At 41.5% G+C, this 21,143-nt stretch overlaps 1 protein-coding gene across 5 annotated transcripts in view; it reads left to right on the top strand.

Annotated features, from left to right (window-relative positions):
• The window catches only part of KCNAB1 (potassium voltage-gated channel subfamily A member regulatory beta subunit 1), a 414,948-nt gene that overhangs the window by 391,404 nt on the left and 2,401 nt on the right, over positions 1–21,143 (top strand). For all 5 annotated transcript variants that reach the window (XM_025374905.1, XM_025374902.1, XM_025374903.1 and 2 more), the window contains 4 exons: positions 541–661; positions 1,961–2,055; positions 9,642–9,762; positions 16,844–16,932. In XM_025374905.1, coding sequence (XP_025230690.1) covers positions 541–661; positions 1,961–2,055; positions 9,642–9,762; positions 16,844–16,932 — 426 coding nt within the window. The remainder of the gene's footprint in view (positions 1–540; positions 662–1,960; positions 2,056–9,641; positions 9,763–16,843; positions 16,933–21,143) is intronic.

Genomic DNA, 21,143 nt, shown 5'->3' with positions numbered 1-21,143 from the left:
ACTGGAATTCTAGAACCAATTCCATCATTATAGAGATGGATATTGGAGCCGGAGCTCATCCATTCAGAATACAACAGAAAATACAGTGTTCCCTGGTGGCAAGAGGGCAAAGTGAATTTCACAGCTATGGAGATATATTAACAGAGTATTCTAGTTTTCTTATAAAAAACTGTATTAACTACATTGTTTATACCAAGCTAGTTAAAGATACTTTTATATGTTAGTCTAAGTCTTATTTCTTTAGGAACTTAAAAATAGTTAAACTACATTTTCTTTATCATAGTGTATAATTCACACTTTGACTAATTTGCCCTGGACTTAACTCAATCCAAACCCTCCCAAAAAATTAATAAGGGTTTCCTACATTTCATATTGCTCTTAGTGAAATTGGTGGTGACAAATTTGCTTATTATTTGGCATCCTACATGTTTCTTGGTTTGTACTGATTTCACCAAAGTAAACATTTCTCATGCATACAAATTACAGTGAAGCCTCATTTCTCATCAGTATAAATTCAGTTGTAATCTCATTCCTCCCTAGGAAGCCTATTCTGTAGCAAGACAGTTCAATATGATCCCGCCAGTCTGTGAACAAGCTGAGTACCATCTTTTCCAGAGAGAGAAAGTGGAGGTCCAGCTGCCAGAGCTCTACCACAAAATAGGTAATCTTCAGAATAAAAGCTACTGGGTACTTTGGGAGGCCGAGACGGGCGGATCACAAGGTCAGGAGATCGAGACCATCCTGGCTAACCCGGTGAAACCCCGTCTCTACTAAAAAATAGAAAAAACTAGCCGGACGAGGTGGCGGGCGCCTGTAGTCCCAGCTACTCGGGAGGCTGAGGCAGGAGAATGGCATAAACCCGGGAGGCGGAGCTTGCAGTGAGCTGAGATCTGGCCACTGCACTCCAGCCTGGGTGACAGACCGAGACTCCGTCTCAAAAAATAAATAAATAAATAAATAAACAAGAGAAAGATCACTGATTGGGGGGAAGAAGTAAAAACAGTGTTACTGAAATGCTTTCCTAAATGTCCCTAATTAACACAGATATTGTAAGAACCATGCGTTCCAGAGATTGTAGCAGAATCAAAATGTAGCAGAATCTGCACCTAGTCTACAAGGTATCACTGATGAAAGCCAAGCAGAGTTGTAAATTGTGACTTGTGTTTCAGCTGTACTCAGCAGGTGTTCAAAAAAATGCATACTGAATAAAGGGAACAACCAATGAATAAATTCATTTTTCATTGGTGCTTGCTCGAGTAAACAATGACTACCTTTCAAAAATATCGTGGATATATACATCTGTATCTACTACCCTAGCCCTGGCACTGAGTGAGAATTGGGAAATTCAACAACTACTAAGTCGGGCACTATCACTTTGTGTAGGTAGAACTAATGCTTTCAGAGAGAGGGGAGAAATACATATATAACATGTACCCAGGAAATTTAGACATTAGGAAAAGATGAATAAGCCACATTTTCAGGCTTATTTATCAAAAGTTTCCAGAGATAATTTTCTTCCTAAAAATTAGAGGTTCATATGAGCAGGAAAATTCTGGGAAAAGGAGATAAAGATAAAAATTCAACAACAACAATTGTTATTATTGCTCTCACTTATTGAGTGCTTGCTGTGTACCAGGTGTGTGCTCCTGCTGTGTACCAGGCACTATGTTAGGCACTCAATGGACAACAAAAATTCATGGATGAGCCACATTTTTCAGCCACATTTTTCAGGCTTTCCCAAGAACTGACAGTCCATGTTTAATTGGTTGATGAAAGAATGAAACACAATTTGTAAGCTCCTAAATTGTAATGGAAAAAATGCATGCCGATATTAACTCATTTATCTGGACAGCTTTTCCCGATAACCTACCAAATTCTATTTAAACACCACCGTCCCCCCCCACCCCAACTTTTGATCCCAATTTGCACAAGCAGCTTTCTCGGTTTTTTTCTTCTGTAGGGGTTGGTGCAATGACGTGGTCTCCACTTGCCTGTGGAATCATCTCAGGAAAATACGGAAATGGGGTGCCTGAAAGTTCCAGGGCTTCACTGAAGGTATTTTTCTCAATGTCTAGAAAAAAGCCTCGGGCTAGGAAGGAGGGAATATTGATAAGAACAGCTCTGCAACAGCCTAGGGCTTCCCAGCTCAGGCAGACTGTGTTGTCCGGGCCAGTGGCCTCTGGCAGGTTCCTCTGAGCCTTCTGGAGGTTTCGGGGCCTGGCCATGTATCAGTCAGCCCTTCGTAATCTGCCTGCGTCGAATATTCTCTTCCTCTGGGGACTGGGGAAAAAGTGCCCAATGACCTAATTGGACTTGCAGCGCTCAAATTCCTACATTGTTATTTATTCATATGTTAAAGAAAACATTCCATCATTTGAAACTGATAAAATGTAACTTACAAAATAAAATGTAAGCCACAGAGGCTTAATCCATATGAGGCCAACAGTTGTAGCTGAGTATGTTTGACACGTTTTAGTGTGTGTTGGGGGCAGTGGGTTAGAAGGGGAGACTTCAGGAGACAGATACATAGCAAAGCTTCTGTCACTTAAAGCAGTTTAAATTCTGCTCTCTGAAGCAAAAAGATATTCAAGATCATCGACACAAAATTACCTTCATTCAGGACATCTTGATGACTAATTTATTGGAGAGTACTCCAAACATCTCTCCTTATTAATAACAACATGCCTGTTTTTAAAAACTTGAGAGAATGTGTAATAACATTAGAATCACAAATTACTCTGTATTGTCAAGGGAGAGAAAATACAGGCATTTAAAGAAATCAGATAAACCAGAGTCCTTCTAAGAGGAAATACAAGCCTTACACAACCTCTTGCCTCCATCAGCGCTAAATTATTGGGAAAACAGCTCAAGTCAAGTCTGAACCACCAATCCTTTAATCACTGTGGCTGTGGCCACCAGGAGCTTCCCTAATCAGAATATTTTCAAGGCTCTAGGCCTTTGACTTTCCTTTCTGTGTGTAACAGTTGAGCTTTTGCTTGTTTGTTCTCTAAAATAATACAACATAAATATATCCTAAAGCACGATGACATGGTCCTATTTCTAGTTTTGTATTATTACAAAAACCAATTATCCCAGAATATTAAATAAGGTCTCTCTTCTAAAAATTAAAGATTGTTCTGGAACAAGTCTAACAAGTCAACAAAGACAGACTAAAAGCATCTTAGGAAAGAAGTGTAAAAAGAGGAAGGCAAGAAGGGAGTGAAGAAGGAAGGAATTGGAAGAAGGGAAGCACTGATAATTACAATTTTACTGAATACCTACTATGCGCCAAGCACTGAGCTAAGTGTTTTCATTCAACAACTTTTATTCTCACAAACAGAATGGATACAGGTGACTTTTAGTCAGTTGAGCTAAGCATGGTGTCACATGTTCTTTCAGAGGCTTGCTGACAAATTCCAAGCACTTCTATATAGGCTGAGTGTTTGTTCTCACAATAACCTGCTGAGAGGCAGACCCTTTTCAGATGCAGAAACTAAAACACGAAGACCTTAAATAACAATCCAAGACCATAAACTCATAACAGAAAATGCTGATATTAGAACCCAGGTCTCCTGGCTTTCAGTTAATTATCTCCCTCAAAGACATCTTTATTTCTCTTTAAACCCAGGTTTTTAAAGGAGAAAGAAGTAGCTATGCTGTATTTGGAGTGCATGATTGTCTAACCTTCATCACTGAGAAAAGCTTGCAAACAGCTGAAAAAGCTTTCACAAATTCACTAGTGAAAGGAAAAAGAAAAAAAGAAAGAGTAACAAATGTTTGAAGGTGGCTAAGCCCAAAAGCAGCTTGGGAAATATTTCTCTTGCTGACTTTTATAAAGTCAACTCTGTATCTACTGGAACATCCTTAACAATAAACATTAAGAGCTCTCAATAGATGAAAGGTGGCTGATCACAAAGTATGCTTCTTTAGAGCTCTGCAGACTCTCAAGGCTCTACATTATCAGCCTGAGTGCTTTCGGAGTAATGTATGTGCACTTAGGAAAGCCACTTGAGTATAGTTTCCAGAGCAAAAAAATAAAAAATAAAAAGTAAAGGAGGCAAGTATCAGAGCAACCTTAGGAGTGAATGAGGATACCATGAAAGAAAGAAAGAGAAAGAGAAAAGGAAGGAGGGAGGGAGGGAAGGAGGGAAGGAAGGAAGGAAGGAAGGAAGGAAGGGAGGGAGGGAGGGAGGGAGGGAGGGAGGGAGGGAGGAAGGAAGGAAGGAAGGAAGGAAGGAAGGAAGGAAGGAAGGAAAGAAGGAAAGAAAGTAAGTAAGTTAGTTAAATTAAAAGATAGATATCTGGGCAAGTAGATAAATAAATTGGTAACATTCATCTCACCCTAAAAGAGAATAAGTAGTTTGTGTTTCACATTGGCTATTGTTATACTAATAAGATTAAGATGTTAATATTTTGCATCTGTTGTAGTATTGAACTGCAGTTGAAGGATAAATTAAATCAGCATAAAAAATACCTATCTAGAGCTCTTTTAGAAGGTAATACTACTTTTTCTGGATTTTCTGGGCCCCCTCATCTGGCCCCACTACTCTAACAATGATTTCTAAATTTGTGTTATCAGCTCTGACTTCACTGCTGAACTGCACAGCACTCCTTCTTTGTGTCTATTAGACATCTCCAAGTAGAAGTCCCATGGGCATCAGTCATGCCTAATGGAATCTGTCCTCACCCCCAGAACCTGCCATTCCTTCTTGCTTTACAGTGCCTCCACCCATCCATCTGGTTATCTTGGTCAGAAGCCAAGGCATTATCTCAGACTGCCTCCTTTCCTTCCTTATTCCTGTTCAACAAGGCACCAAATCCTCCAGACTCTATCTTGACTCTAAGATGCATCTTGTGCACAGCCCTTGTTTAGATCTTCATCATTTCTTGTCAGATTTACTATAGTAGCCTCCCATCTGGCCTCTGATTTCCTTCCCTTTCCTCAACAACCCACCATTGTGACCACTTAATCTTTTTAAAATGTTAATCTGACCATATCGTAACTCTGCTTAAAATCCTCTAATGATTTCCCAATCATTGCTTATAGGACAAAGCCGTAACTCCGCAATAAAGCATTCAAGGAAACTCCCTTGGGATCTAAGTTGAGCCTATTTTTTCATTTGTGTCTCCCATATCATACTACTTCATTTTCCATGCAAATACACTGTACTCTCCTTTGCCTCCCAGAAATGTCCTTCTTTTCATTCTCCTGTGGAACCCCTTCTTATTGTTAAAGGCAAAGCTTGGTTGTCTTCTTCTCTATGAAGGCTGTCCTAACTTTACAAAAATGAGCTATTTGTACCTTCTCTATTATTCCATGAACGCTTCTTACAGAGTCTTCTAATTCTCTGGTTGCAAGTAACAAAACTCAATGAAAACTAATCTGATCAGAGAATGGGGACTCTACTGGTTCACAAAGACATCCTTGGGAAATATGGAGTGGCCTCAGCAATGACTCCATCCATGAACTCGTACATTGTCAGGATTTTCCATCTTCTCTAGTTTTCTCTGCTTGTCGGTGTCATTTTCTTATACTACAAATGGGTCTCCTCCATGATGCCAGGAGCAGGAAAACTGGTGGTTGCAGGTTTGCATTTCTAAAGGCATGTAACCTAAGATAAAAGCGATCTTTTCTTTACCAACTTCAGTCCAGAGAAGACTGGCCAAGCTTAGGTCATGTGCCACCCTGTGAGACCAATGACAGTGGCTAAAAGGGTAAGGTACTATGATCAGCTCAGGTTATGCACCACTTCATCATGGCATTTTCCATTAGAAGGCAGTAAAGACATAGCTTGTAAGGAAATCATTGACAGGAGTGGAACCCCAACAAAAAAACACTTCCCATGTTACTAAGTAATGATTTGTGAATACATCTAGGACAGAAACTGAAACCTTCTCATCTGACCCATCACAGAGCCTGATGAGTACATAAGAGGTACTTAAGCCTTTGTTAATTTGATGAGCCACAACCAAATCAATAAAGTCTGATCCAGAGACCAGGTGTACAGCTTTTAAATAGAAATAAGTAGTGCAATAAAATGTATTGGCAGCTCCTCCCTGTTCTTGGCAAAATGCTTTCTAGAAAAATTTAGGCCAGGTATGGTGGCTCATATCTATAATCCTAGCACTTTGGGAGGTGGAGGTGGGCAGATCGCTTGAGCCAAGGAGTTTGAGACCAGCCTGGGCAAAATGGCGAAACCCTATCTCTACAAAAATACAAAAAATTAGCTAGATATCATGCTCACCTGCAGTCCCAAATACTCAGGAGGCTGAGGTGAGAGGATCGCCTGAGCCTGGGAGGTCAAGGCTGCAGTGAGCTGAGATCATGCCACTTCCCTCCAACCTGAGCAGTACAGTGAGATCCTTTCTAAAAAAAAAAAAAAATACAAAAGTATGTACCCCTCTGTCAAAAAAAAAAAAAAAAAATAAGCAGCATGCACACCTTGATGAATCAAAGTTGGGGGAGACAGGTGGTCCAAGTACATCAAGTGCTCATATAAAGAAACAAAGCATATTGTACATTATGGCAAAATTTCAGAAGGCAACTTTTCAGCTCTAGCATTTTACCTAGAGATCTCAACCTCAATAGTGACTTTGCTTTTGTTTTGAGTCAAAGCCTTTGATGTTTAAGTAGAAATAGTCAGCAATCTTGGGTGTTAAATTATTCTAGACAGTGTTCAGAACTGAAATGTGACTGATTCTGTCCATGGCTCCAGTTTCAGCCTGAGTTCAATCCAAGATTAACAAACAACTAATTAGGGATTTGGGGCAAGTCTCACGGACTATTCTCACCCCAATATCAATACCTATGAAACAGGGACTTATAAAATCATCATAGCATTGGGAGAGGGCAAAGAAATAGGCTTTAAGAAAATTTAGAGTTTTGTAACATACATAAAACTAATAGCCAACTAATCTGTGGAGAAAAGCTCATTCAGTTGTCCCATTGACAAATATTTACTGAGTGTACCTAGACTTTGTGCTGGGTGCTGAGGATACAGGGATGAATGGGACAGTCGCAACCTTCAAGCAGTAGCTCCAGGCCTTGTGAGAGGGACAGACATACGAAGGGGTGAATCATGAAATAATATGGAATCCACAAGCCCTGTGGAGTCCCACAGGACTGCTGACAGAGTCACACTGCATTGGGGAGGAGGTATCATGATCAATCTGAAAAATGGGAAGAGATTTATTTTGACCCCACAGAACTCTGGTTTCTCTGACTCCTCCCTGACCACCATATTAGCTGAGCCCCTCCTCCTTGCCAGCTACAAGTGTCAGAACTGGAGATGCTGACATGAGCAACAAGCCATCCCTGGCTTCTTCCACCTGCTAGGTTTAGAAAAACCAACAAGTAATCAAATCATTGCAGTGCAGTGGGATGATAGAATAGGGTTGGATGAGGAGATTTCACCTTTTGATTCATGGATTACTGCCCAGTCAGCAAGCTGGGTATATTACTGCCACAAGCACACCCACCTCCAACCTGCCTACAAAACACACTTGTTTGCTTCCATATTTAATTAATATTTTAATTAAGCCTCATTCCTATCTCTGCTAACACATTCTCATTTGTAAAGCAGTTAAAGCTGTTTATTTCCAACACACTTTTGTTTCCTTTGGTATGAGAAAAGCAGTATAAAAACTATGCATCTACTTTTTAAAAACCCTAATCTGCTTGTATTTCCATAGGCTAAAGCAACAATGAGATTTATGGTGTTGAAGATGGAGAGATAGGGACTCAATAAATAATTGCTTGATTTTTACTTTTTAATTTTTTTTACTTTTGGAAGTCTGTCTCTGAAAATGGTGCGTGTGTATGTGTGTTACACACACATACATATACACACACACACACACATAGAACTTGTAACCCAAACCTAAGGAAGAGAATGCACTGCATACAAGATTTCAAAAACAGAAAAGTTACAAAAGATTGATAAACCAACCACTCTTTACATGCATGGTATATACTGAAACTCAGAAATGCTAATACTAATAAGAAGCGATTGTTCAAAAAGCAGTTGGCTATTAGTTTTTAAATCTTTGTTAGTCTGTTTGAATACATTCCGAGATATTGGTCCCCTGCAAGATGTTATGAAACTTTAGTGAGGATTGGTGATGTTTTTCCCATGGAGGACACCAAAAGTAAGTTCAGGGACTCTCTGACGTAGACAGCACTGGTCCAGGAAGTCTGTCGGGTCCCCAGGCAGTGTCCATTGTTCACAATGTCCATCTCATCACCACTGGCACCAACTGTCATCTCTGGAGAGATGCTTCAGGCCATTCTTCTTTTTGAAGGAGCTGAGGCTTCCCAGAACTAAGGCTGGGAAAACTTTAACCATCTCCCCAAGCAGGCTACCAAGTTAGGAGCCAGCCCATAAGCCTTTGAGATTTAGGAGGCAAAACGGGCAGCTGGCCCTTCTCCTTTTCTCATCGGCAAAATAATTCAAAAAACCACAATAAAACATAATATGGTTACCCTTTTCTTTGGAAATATTGTCTTAGAATGATGAAAAAAATGCTCAAAAAACAAAAGCCAGTAGCCTATTGAAATCACATGAGTGCAGTGTCCATGGCCCACTGCCTGTTGCAGAGCATTCTGCGGCCTCTGGGAAGATAAAGATCTGTGATGGCGATTGTGTCGCAAATACACACAAGAGAGAAAGTCCACATTGCCACGCAGTGTGATGATTTTCAATTATTTTCCCCAAAACAGACTAACACTCTTACAAATATTCTTTTCCTCTGAGTGTTGCTGCTTAGTGCTCGCTTTATGTAGAAGAGTCTGTTGTTCCCTTTCTCATAGTAAGAGCAGAGCCTTCTGGAAAGTAGGGCATTGAGAAGTTCTAAAATATTTTTCTCTTTATATTGAGGAAATTAGGTTCATTTTGTAGTCTATAGATCAGGGTCAGTTTCTTCTCATTGGCTTTAAAGAATAGTTTCCTGTTTTGAGTTTCTTTACTTTTTTAAGTTTCAATAGTTATACAATAGGTAATAACATTTGCAAAGTCTTTATCCACTTTAAAATTTTAAAAATCTACTCGGTATCTATCAGTTATGCCATGTCTGCTTCTAGGAAGAAGCTGCAGAAGCTAACAACAAAGCCCTATTATAAAAAGAATAAGAGATTAGCAGTGAATTGAAGGCAAGGGGGAGAAAAATAGTCAAACAAAAATGTAAAATAATGATTTTCTTTGAGCAGAAAGCTTGGCACCCAGTTTTCTTAATAAAAAGGAGACATAATAGATCTTGGTAAAATGTAAATGCACTTTTTTTTTTTTTTTTTTTTTTTGCTACATTCTAAAATTGGGCTATCCCAATAAGAAATATGACCTCCTCTACTGGACAGGCTAGGATGAAAGTGCTTATATGTCACGATCAGGGTTATAACAACTTCTGTGCAGGCTGATCAATTTGAATGGTGAATATGAGTCAAAATCAATCTGCTTTGAACCAATAAACAAGGAGCAAGATTGTGAGGAACATTTCTTTGGATGAAATCATCCCTGGCAGTGTGAAACATAAGGGTCAAAAAATTCAGAAAATCATCATAAGGTTCACATATTTTATTGAATTACCATTCTTTGACATCAGATCTTTACCAGACATTAACATTTCAATGTTATGCTTTTCCTCAGTGCTACCAGTGGTTGAAAGAAAGAATTGTAAGTGAAGAAGGGAGAAAACAGCAAAACAAGCTAAAAGACCTTTCCCCAATTGCAGAGCGTCTGGGATGCACACTACCTCAGCTAGCTGTTGGTAAGAAAATTACTAAGCTATGGGGTGGTAGAGGGACTTCTGCTGAGATCATAGTTTTCTATTGCTGACCACACCCTTACCATGATAAAATGTCTTTTGTAGGGACAGATGATCTCTGACGCATAAACTCCTGCTAGATATAAAGTGAGTTATTTGAGGTTCCCCAGAATTTTCTACACGATAGCAAATTTTTCTTACTTCTTTCCCCTTGCCCTTATAATATAGTTTAAATGAGAACATGTCAGTGATAACACACACTATCACAGATGTCAGGGGTGAACTGTGTAGTGACATCCATTTCTTTTAGCTCAAGTTGCTGTCTCTGTTGAAAACTGAGCCAGGGTTGGTTAGAGGCTGAGATACAGGACTGTTACAGGCCCAAGGTTACTGCCACATGAAAAGCTGATCCTAGAGAAATAGCTTCAACCTGAAACTTCTTGAAGGCCATAAAAATTGTCCTTCTAATGCTGTGGAGTCCGTGAAAGGTCATGATTGCTGGTAACTATTGAAAAACCACCTGCACTGTTTGAGAGAAAGATAACATGAACCACATTCAATCATGGGTGTTTCAGTCAACGATGGACCACATATATGTAGGCGGACCCATAAGATTATAATGGAGCTGAAAAATTACTATTGCCTAGTGATGTTGCAGCTGTCCTAAGGTCCTAGCGCAATGAATTACTTGTGTGTTTGTGATCATGCTGGTATAAACAAGCCTACTGCACTGCCAGTAATCTAAAAGTCTAGCACACACAATCATCTACAGTACATAATACTTGATAATGATAATAAATGACCATGTTACTGGTTTATGTATTTACTATACTATACCTTTCATCTTTACTTTAGAGTGTTACTTCTTCTACTTACTAGAAAAAAAAAGTTAACTGTAAAACAGCCTCATGCAGGCCGTTCTCCTGAAGGATGTTCCCAAAAGAGGAATTCTGATCACAGGAGATGGCAGCTCCATGTGTGTCCCTGAAGACTTCCCAGAGGAACAAGATGTGGAGGTGGAACATAGTGATGGTCCTGACCCTGTGTAGGCCAAGGCTAATGAGTGTGTCTGTGTCTTAGTTTGTAACAAATAAAAAAGTTTAAAAAGCTAAAAACATACTTTTTAAAAATGAAAAAAGCTTATAACGATATAAAGAAAATACTTTTGTACAACTGTACAATGTGTTTGTGTTTTAAGTTATGTTATTACAAATAAGTTGAAAGGTTTTTTTGTTTGTTTTTTGTTTTGAGACGGAGTCTCACTCTGTCGCCCAGGCTGGAGGGCAGTGGCGTGATCTCGGCTCACTGCAATCTCCATCTCCTGGGTTCAAGCGATTCTCCTGCCTCAGCCTCCTGAGTATCTGCAATTACAGGTGCACACCACCACGCCCAGCTAATTTTTGTATTTTTAGTAGTGACAGGGTTTCACCATGTTGGTCAGGCTGGTCTCTAACTCCTGACCTTGTGATCCACCCACCTTGGCCTCCCAAAGTGCTGGGATTACAGGCGTGAGCCACCGTGCCCAGCCAAAAGTTTTTTTAAATTAAAAGTTTATAAAGTAAAAATGTTACAGTTAGCTAATGTTAATTATTGAAGAAAGAAAAATCTTGAAAATAAATTTAGTGTAGCCTAAGTGCACAGTGTTTACAAAGTCTATGGTAGTGTACAAGAATGTCCTAGGCCTTCACATTCACTCACCACTCACTCACTGACTCACCCAAAACACCTCCCAGTCCTGCAAGCTCCAGTCATGGGAAGTGCCCTACACAGGTATACTATTTTATACCGTATTTTTACTATACCTTTTCTATGTTTAGATACACAACACCATGTGTTACAACAGCCTCTAGTATTCAGTTCAGTAACATGCTGTACATATTTGGAGCCTAGGAGCAACAGGCTATACCATATTGCCTAGATATGCAGTAGGCTATACCAACTAGGTTTGCATAAGAACCCTGTGATGTTCACACAATGAGGAAAATACCTAACAATGCATTTCTCAGAACGTGTCCCTGTCGCTATGGGATGCATAACTGTATCTTATTTTAAATTTTCTAGTGACCACATTAAAACATTAAAATGAAACCGGTGAAATTAATTTTAATAATGGATTTTCTTTAACCCAGTATAGCCAAAATATTATCATTTCAACATGTAATAAATATTAAAAATTATTGAGATATTTTACTTTTGTTTTCTACAAATCTCTGAAATCCAGCATATATTTTACACCTAGAGCAAGCACATTCCAATTCAAGCTAGACACATGTTGCATGTTGCATGCTCAATAGCCACATGCTGCCAAAGGCTACACACTGGGCAGAAAAGCACTGAGACTTCTGGTTCCCTTACTAGGGGATGTTTGTCAGGTTCTATGGTAAGCACCTCAGGCTCATGCTCACTGTGTTGTCTCCTTCATCATCAAAACAATCTGCTGAGGTCTATACTATTACTAGTCATATTTTACAGATGCTAGTGGAGGATTTTGCTATTACTATCTCCACTTACAAATGAAGAAATGAGATAAAAGAGTTCATGTGGTAGCTATGAGAAAGGAATAAAATGGGTGCTGATTCTAGACAAAAAAAAAAAAAATCCTAAAGATTAAGAAATTGCAGGAATTGGGACATATCAGAAACACTAACCCAATGAGATAAAAAGCTCAAGATAAGCTTTATGCAAATAAAATAATTTAATAGAATATTTGTTGGTAGCTTGACTCTTCAGAGGTTGGAAGGCAGAGAAATGTTAGTTGCAATTAACAGTCATAGAAAGATAGAAATGGGACATGGTTTTAGAAAGAGGGGGAAATGCCATGTACCTAAGTATATGTATGACTGTTGCTTTAATCCTTTCTTCAAAAAAATAAAATAAAGCAATGTATTTAATGTTTTTACTTAGCAACCCTACAGCTTTAACAAGCACAGTAAAACATATTAGCTATTTGACCATAGGCAAGTTGCTTAACCTGATAACAATTTTCTTATCTGTGAAATGGGTATAATAATACATATCTTACAAACTAGTTGAGTAAAGGGAAATTATATATATAAAGCAAAAAGTAGGTGCTCAGCGAGTGCTAATAAAGATGATAATGTTCTTGCAAAGAGTAGACATGCAAAACTTGAAATTCTGTCTGCTCTTAGCCATGGCATGCAATCAGAGTAATATGCAGAGAAACATATTCTGCACAATCATAAATATGGTTTTTAGACAGCAACTTGAAGTATTAAACTTAGCCCTGAAAGACAGGGAAGAACATTGTCTTTCTAGAGAGGAAATCTTTACAAGATTTAGACTCTCACTGGATATTAGATATACATGAAGTACCTTCTTTACGGGGTCTGAGTTTAAATTAATACATGCTTTTTTCCCCTTTTCCTCCCTCTATCCCCTCAGATGTCTTTCTCACCTGTCACTTCTTTCTTTGTAAATAAATAATTTTGTTTATAGCCACAAAACTCTCAAAATCAAAAGGGAAATTATTTCCAGGTGTGTTATCTTTGGTCTGCTAGTGTGGGAGAGGGGAGATCCTCCAGCAGGAAGCGAACTACTTGAACCCAACTGTGTGCCTGCTCCCCAAGTCACACAGGTATAGTGGAGCCAGCATTCACACTTTGTTCTTAGTGAACAGGCACTCTGGACATACTTGCTGGTGACACTTGGTTAGAGGTGCTAATTATCCAGAATCAGCTGCAGTTGCTACCATGGAGTTGACCAGCTCTGCCCAGTGGGTTCTCCTGTGCCCCAGAGGCCCATTAGGGGAATCAGCTGTTGATGACCTCGCGTAGTCAGGTAGTTTATGGGCAATAATTTGCCTAGAATTGGCTTTGTCCTCAGAACTACTTTTAAGGCCAAAAACAGTTCTCAGTGCAAAGCAGGAAACAATGCAGTCAAAAAAAGGAGAGAAAGATTGGATTGGTACTTTTATAGAGCACTATTTTGTATTTTGCCCATGTGGAAATTCAGTGATTACCATAAAAGGCCTGGACATGGTAACAGCTTAAGAGTATCAGTTGACAATATGGCTGTCCAAATGGGGGCAGAAGATGTGCTTGGGGATATCCATCAATCATCCATGCCTATGTTTATTCAACAAACATTTAATAAGTTCCTACTTTGTGCAAGACACTGGGCTGGTGGCTGAGCACCCAAATGCAAATAAGACACATCTCACAGCCTGGTAGGCAAGTCAAGCAAATAAACAGATAATTTTAATACAGGTCATAATACTGAGAAGGGAACAGAGGATTAGGGAATTAGGAGCTTGGAATTCAGGGAAGTACTTTAGGAGCAGGCAATACCTTTGGGAAATCTCAAATGATAAGCAGATATTAGTGAGGTGAAAAGAAAGGGGGAGGCAAAAGGACATCCCAGGCAAAAGGAACAGCTTGAGCAATATGCCCCAGAAGGAAGGGAGGAAGAGGAGAAAAGCAGCAAGATGCTTGGGGATGGAGAGGATTTAAAGACAAGTGAGTGCTCCTGAAGCACAAAGTTCAAGGTAGGGAGCCATGAAGCTGCAGAGGTAGGCTAGAAAATAAGGTTTTCCAAGGTAAGAATTAAGAACCTCAGGCCCAACTAGGGAAGTGATAGGATCAGATTTGTGTTTTTAGAGACCGCTGCTGGCTGGATGCGAGCTGTATGGGGGAAATATAAGGGGATAATTCAAGCAAGAGGTAGGAAAACCAGTTTTCCAGAAGAGAGATGATGAGGGCTTGAGTGAGGGCAGCAGTGACTGAGGTGGTGAAGACAGCTGAACCAAAGCAGTCATTGTCAAACTGAGCCCTGTATCCACACAATGGAATACTCTTTAGCAACAATAAGAAATGGTGTACGGATACATGCTGCAACATGGAAAAACCTAGAAAAATATATGCTTAAGTGAAAACCAGACCCAAACGACCACTTATTGTTTGATTCCATTTAGGTGAAATGTCCAGAAAAGGCAAATCTGGAGACAAAAAGTGGGTCAGTGGTTGCCTGGTACTTGAGGTAGGGATCTTATTAGGGTGATGGAAATGTTATAAAACTGGATTGAAAATAGTGAAGGTTGCATATTAAAAATGGTGGTTTGTAAATTTATAAAAAAAATTTAATGTACAACTAAAATGGGTAAAATTTTTGATGGGTAAATTTTACCTCAATAAAGTTGGTTTAGAAAACAAAACACAAAAGAGCATGGTCCCAGATCAGCAGCATCAGCATAAGCATTACCTAGGAGTGTGTTAAAAATGAACAGACCGCACCCCAGAACTTCTGAGTCGGAAACTCAGGGGGTGAGCCACAACAGTGGGTGTTTCACAGGCCCTTGGGATGATTCTGACGCACACCAAAGTTTGAAAAGCACTTGATTAGAGGATTATTTAGGAGGAATAATTAATTGGACTTAGCAGTTAAAAGGGAAAAGGGGGTCGGAAAAGGACAGTTCTTAAAGATTACTCCCAGGTTTCCAGATTGGGGAGCCACATTGCTGGTGATGCCCCCAAATGTGATTGGGAATGCAAGAGAGCCAGGCATCATAGCCAGAAGTTTGCGGTGCCTGTGGGGCATCTCGCAGGAAGGCCCAGCAGACACTGCATCTAGTCCAGCAACACTGAGCTCCAGGCAGCTAAGGACTGAGAAGTCCACCGTAACCACCAGGAGGCTCCTGGGGACCTTAGCTTTGGGACACAGCAACAAGGTGACTGGGATGTGAAGAAGGTCAGTAAGGGAATCCGAACTGACCTTTTAGAAGTTTAAGAGGGGAAGAAGGTTGGGGAAGTATCTAAGCAGGTAAAAAGGGTCAGAGGAAGCTTATTTTAGAATGGGAGAAATTTTAGCATGTTTTGTTGACAGAAAGACACCGTAAGAAATTTTGAAATGGGGTGGTGGGGGCAGTGGAATCACGTATGAATCAAGTCCAAGAAAAGGCAAAAAGGAGATGGCTCCAAGGCAGAGTTTGGTCTTTGACAGAAACTGCACACATCCTCTTCTGAAACTGGAGGATATGGATGTGGATTCTTATGCAGTAGGAGAGTGGGGAATTAAGGAATATTCCAACGGAGGGACTTGATTTTCTATAGACATTAGGACAAGGTCATCTAGTAAGAGTCAGGGGACAGAGGTTGATGGAATGGTTTAAGAGTACAGGTTTAAGGTCATTTTTGGGAAAAGAAAGATGACCAAGGGCAAGAATGAGGCTGACCAGGCTGGCTGAAGCCAGCTGGGAGGGAAGACGTGAATGCACAGGGGCACCAGACCATGAACTGTGAGATTCTCTCCAGCACGCTCAGCTGCCCTGAAGTAGAAGCCAAAAACACAGATGCAGTACTGATGGGGATCTGCTAAGGAAGCAGAGGAAGTGAAGGGTGTGAGGGTTCATAAGAGGGTAATTTAGATCATCAACACAGAATGAATCTTGGGTTAGGAAGAAAGGGAGGTCCAGAGAGGGCTGCCAGGTAGGTGGGAACCAAGGAACCAGAAACCTAGAGTCTACAAGGGCTACAAGCAACAGATGTGGAAAAGTGAGACCATGAATACGATGGAAAGACAGGAGGTTGTGGATCAAGGTAGAAACAGGAATCGAGCCATCTGCTGGTGAGCAATGTTAGGTGTTTCCAGAACAATGTGTTTCTAGGGTGGGTAGCTGGATTGAATGCCCCGGTTGTGGTGACGAGGCCTTATGTGGAAAGCAAAAAGGCCTTAAGCCCTGAGCCATCCCAAATGCATTGAGTGTTAACTAAGGGACATATAGTAGGCTGGGAATTGGAAAACCAACAGAGAAGCAAGAAAGACAGCAGTGCATCTGTGTTTTCTGCTTCTACTTGAGGGCAACTGAGCGTGCCGGAGAGAATCTTACAATCCATGATCCGACGCCTCTGTGCATTCGCATCTCCCCTCCCAGGTGGGCTTTGATGGATTCTGTCAAATCTTCTACACAACAGGGGGTGCTGCTCAGGTTTTTAATCTAGGAAGCACTGTACATCCTCCACAAAAGGAGTTAATAAATTTTGGCTGCAACAAACAGCTGTAGCAGGTGTTTATAAGCTAATCAGTGATTGGAAGTGCTTTGATAACCTGACCCAGTGTCCTCTCCTCCCAGCGTGGTGCCTGAGAAATGAAGGTGTGAGTTCTGTGCTCCTGGGATCATCCACCCCTGAACAACTCATTGAAAACCTTGGTGCCATTCAGGCAAGTATTGCAGCCCCTTCCAACAAACACCAGGGAATTTAAAGGTGCCTTTGAGGCTATTTCCAGGCAGTGTCTGTCTCTGCCCCGCTCCATCCTTCTGGGTGGGGCAAGAGTAAGGGGAACAAAGGCAAAGAACACTTTCCCAGAACATGTATCCAGGGTTGTCCTCTGCCTATGAACAGGCAGTATTCCCAAAGCTCATTTCTCGGGATGGTTGGTTTCTGTGGAAGAGTGCATTCCAGTGTTAACCCGGCAACTGACTTCCCAGGCCTCGCCATAAAAGCCTGGCTGATAACTTGCTTGGAAATTTAAGTCATAGGACAATATATATACATCATTTACTCATTTGTTCTTTCCACAAATATTGCCCACCTGCTGTGTGCTGAGCCTCTTCTTTCTGTTCGCTGAGCATCTTGTATTCCCCCTCCCATGATAACTTTTATGATAATGTAGTATAACTGCCTGTCTCTCCTGCTAGACTGCAAGCCCTCTGAGGTCAGAGACCTGCGTCTTTGCTTTTCCACTGGTTTTCCAGTTCCTAGGGTACTTACCACATGTTCCTTAGTTAATACTCAGGATCTATTGAATAATATTTGCCATGTTTTAAGAGAAATGGGCTCAAAATTCTGTTTTGGACTTCCAGGATCACATCTCCCTAGAAGCAAATTTAGGAGGCCCATCCCCATTCCCTATGCCATGAGGATGGCCGCTGGTTCAGGGCACTAGATGGGGCCTGCAGCTATATTCTGGGGAGCTTGTAGTGGCAGTGGGTGGGTTGAAAGGATGTTCCTGGGAACTCTAAGGAGAGGGGTGGAGTTTAGTATCTATTGTGACCACCTCCTTTCCCCAAAGGCCACAGCTAATCCTGAGTCTGTCCTACTCTCAACCCTGCTAAAAGCCCTAGGAATGATCCTGCCCGCAATTCTTGCCACTACCTGCTAAAACAAGAAAGGTTGTCTATTTTTCTCCTGCTCATGGGAGGAAAAGAACTATCTCACAGCTTCTTCCCTATCTACCTGTCCTTGCAACAAGCACATAGCCCTGTTACCATTCCCAAAAGGAAACAGGTGGAGGTAGGGACAAATATGATTTAAAATCCTTTTTAAAAATAGCCCAGAACACACTGTGGAATAAATGGCATAGATCCGCTGCCCACTCCCCCAACCTTTCTTAGGGCTGTGCAGCTGTGTAATCACCTCTGCCTCTCTGCTTCTAACAACTCCCATATCCAGCCCTGTAACTCCTACAGGATTCTGTGAGGTTCCCTGTGCCTACATGAGGAATTATCCCTCTTATGAATGCCACCTCTCATTTTCATTTATGCTCTGGGAAAAGATAAGGGTACACAGTGATGAGGGGACAGAACAGTTTGTACAAAAAAGAACTGAAATTCAATCCAATGATTTCAGTTTCACTAATATTTATGGAGCACTTAATTCTATGTCTGGCATCATCTTAGGCAGTGGGAGGACTGAGATGGGCAACAGGACCCAGCCTTCAAAGAGCTCATGTGCTGGCTGAGAAACAGTGAATTAAAAAATCTATCCCTTAATTCATTCAACAGATCTTTGAGAGCCTACTGTATACCAGGTACCCACAGGAAAGAAGAATAACACCGTCTAACCTTCAAGAGGTTTTTTACATGCCAGTAGGAGAGACAGATAAATATACAAAATGATTTCAGGTTGTGAAAAGGGCCATTAAGTAAATAAATGTTTATTTTACTGAGACTGAGAAATGGGTGAGCCTATTTTAAATGTCTTTGCAAAAAGCCCCTCTGGAATATGTTTATTCCAAGGACTTCGCATGCCTTCATTTTTTACATTCTTTGACGACGATTCACATGCCTTCACACAGCATGTGAAGAGTCCAGGAAAGTGCATTTCAGGGACGGGGAAGAGCAGTGGAAAGGCCCTGAGATGGAAAGGACCTTGACTTTTCCCAGGAACTGTCAGCTAAGGCCAATGTGGTCAACATGTAGTTGAGCACAGGGACAGCAGCTGCAGTGATGAGGAGAGACAGGCAGGGCCAGGTCTCGCAGGACACCATGGGTTACAGTTCATGCTACATGTGACAAGTCCTTGTGGAGGGTTTTAAGAAGAGGGACATGCTCCTGTTTGAATGTCTGAAGGTCACTCTGGCTGCTGTGCGGAAAGTAGAATGAAGGGCAAGGGCAGTCATCCAGGCAAGAGGCGATGGTGGCTTGAATGAGGGTAGTGGCCATGGAGGGGGAGAGAAGTGCATGGATTCTGCAGGTTTGAGAAAGAGAGACACCATGGCTTGGCAGAAGAGGGAGGAATTGAGGATTCTTATCATGCTATTACTGGGAGATCACTGCCATTCCTGGGGGCAGTCATAGTGCCTGGGGATGGCATATGAGGCAAGTCTCAGGCTGAGTTTTAAAAGCTGTGGAAGTGGACAAGGCAGCTGACGGGGAAGGAGACACTTTCAGAGGAAAAGTCTTGAGTAATTTTTCTTCCCAAAACATTTCCTCCCTAGCAAGGCTTTTGCTTGCAGCAGGATGAGGCTTTGCCTATCCTAAAGGGGACATTATCCATGCAGCAAGGCTGGTACCATTGCGGGCTTACCAATCCTCCCCTGTTCTACTCCACCTCCCACTACCCAGCACTGAAGTCCACCCAAGACAAGCTGTGATTGGGCCCACAACATGGTGAAGAGCAGACTGGGTGACTAGGGGTACCCAGCAGTGGTGGGACTGGTTGCAGAAGGATGGAAAATATGGAGCACCAGTAGTTGTAAGAAAATATTTCTAGTAGGCTGGGAAGGCAGCTGCTTCAAGGGATGCCACGTGCCTAGGATGTGCAGAAATGAAGGGGCGTATATAAATCAGAGCCCGATAGGTGGGAGAGACAACAGGTGAAAGCACAGTTGCAGGCAGCCAGCCTTCACCCACACAGGTTCCATCCTCCCCACTCCTGCCTAAAAGGTGGGAGAACCGCCTCTCCTCGTCCTCCCCACATGCCTTAAAACCCTTCTGAGGTTCCCCATCACCCACTCAGAGAAGGCCAGGCTCCGCAGCAGTCGGGCCTCATCACTCCCCACCACACCTCCCCGGAATCTGAATCCTCAGCCATCCTGAACCACTCAGAGCCTCGGCGATAGCAGTGGCCCTCTGCCTACAAACTGACCACTACCCCAGCCTAGCAAAATCCTCCTCCACTCCCAAGTTCCAGATCAACAGGAACCGAATCCTGGGAGGACTTTCACTAATGTCCAGCCAGCCCCAGCAACGTTAGCCAGACCTTCCCTCACCCACCACCTATCCCAGGCATTGTAACATCAAGTTTGCAAAACTAGTAGCCTGTGGGGTGTTTGTAAAATCTGTAGTAGTTTACAATGTTTTAAAGTGGGGCTTCTCTTGAAAATTCTGGTCTTGCGATACTACATCTTGTTTTATTCGAGTACTTTTATGGTTTCGTTTTTCTAATGTCTAAATCTCTTTCCTATCAAAAATTTGTTTTGGTGTAATGAATGAAGGATTTTTCTCTTCACATGGCTAACCCACTGTATTTTAGACAAAAAAAAAAAAAACATCCAACACATCCAGTTTCTAGGTTTTTGGTCTCATTATTACAATCTCATTTTAAATAACACATTAGCTGTTTGGACACTGAAATTCCAGAGCTAGTGGGAAATCAAATTCTTTCTTTAGCTTCACAGTAAAACATTAACCAGAATGAAGTTTCCCAGGCTGGCAGCTCTACTATTTTGCCAAACCCTAAGGCTTCTGAGGATAGCACTTGAGTGGAGACAAGGTCACCTTGGCCAGCAGGATTGCAGCAAAGGGAGAATGAGGTTGAAACCTCAGAACTGGTCGTCAGAATTGTATTTCACCACGGTCTCCACACAGGGTCAGACTTTTCCAGTGAGAAAGTCTGCCTTTGTCCCTTGTCTTATGGTGTAATGTGTACCCTTGGCCCACTTCTCACAATAAATGCTAGCCTTGAATGAGCTCATCCTTTCCCCGGGCTTCAATCAGCATGTCAGTGCAAATGACTCACAAACCCTCAACTCCAGCCCTCCGGCAACTACGAAGCTCCACAGCTGCACATGCAGCTGCTCAGTCACTCCTAGGTGGATATTCCACAGGCACCTTACACTCAACACATCCTACTCCCTCCCAGCTTCTCATTCCCCAAACTACTTTCCTTTGGTTTCTAATCTCAATAATCAACATCAATATTCTTCTA

This window comes from Theropithecus gelada, chromosome 2 (assembly GCF_003255815.1).
Source record: "Theropithecus gelada isolate Dixy chromosome 2, Tgel_1.0, whole genome shotgun sequence".
NCBI classification, from domain to species: domain Eukaryota; kingdom Metazoa; phylum Chordata; class Mammalia; order Primates; family Cercopithecidae; genus Theropithecus; species Theropithecus gelada.
The sequence above is the reverse complement of the archived record's forward strand: the minus strand, read 5'-3'. Positions and strand labels throughout refer to the sequence as shown.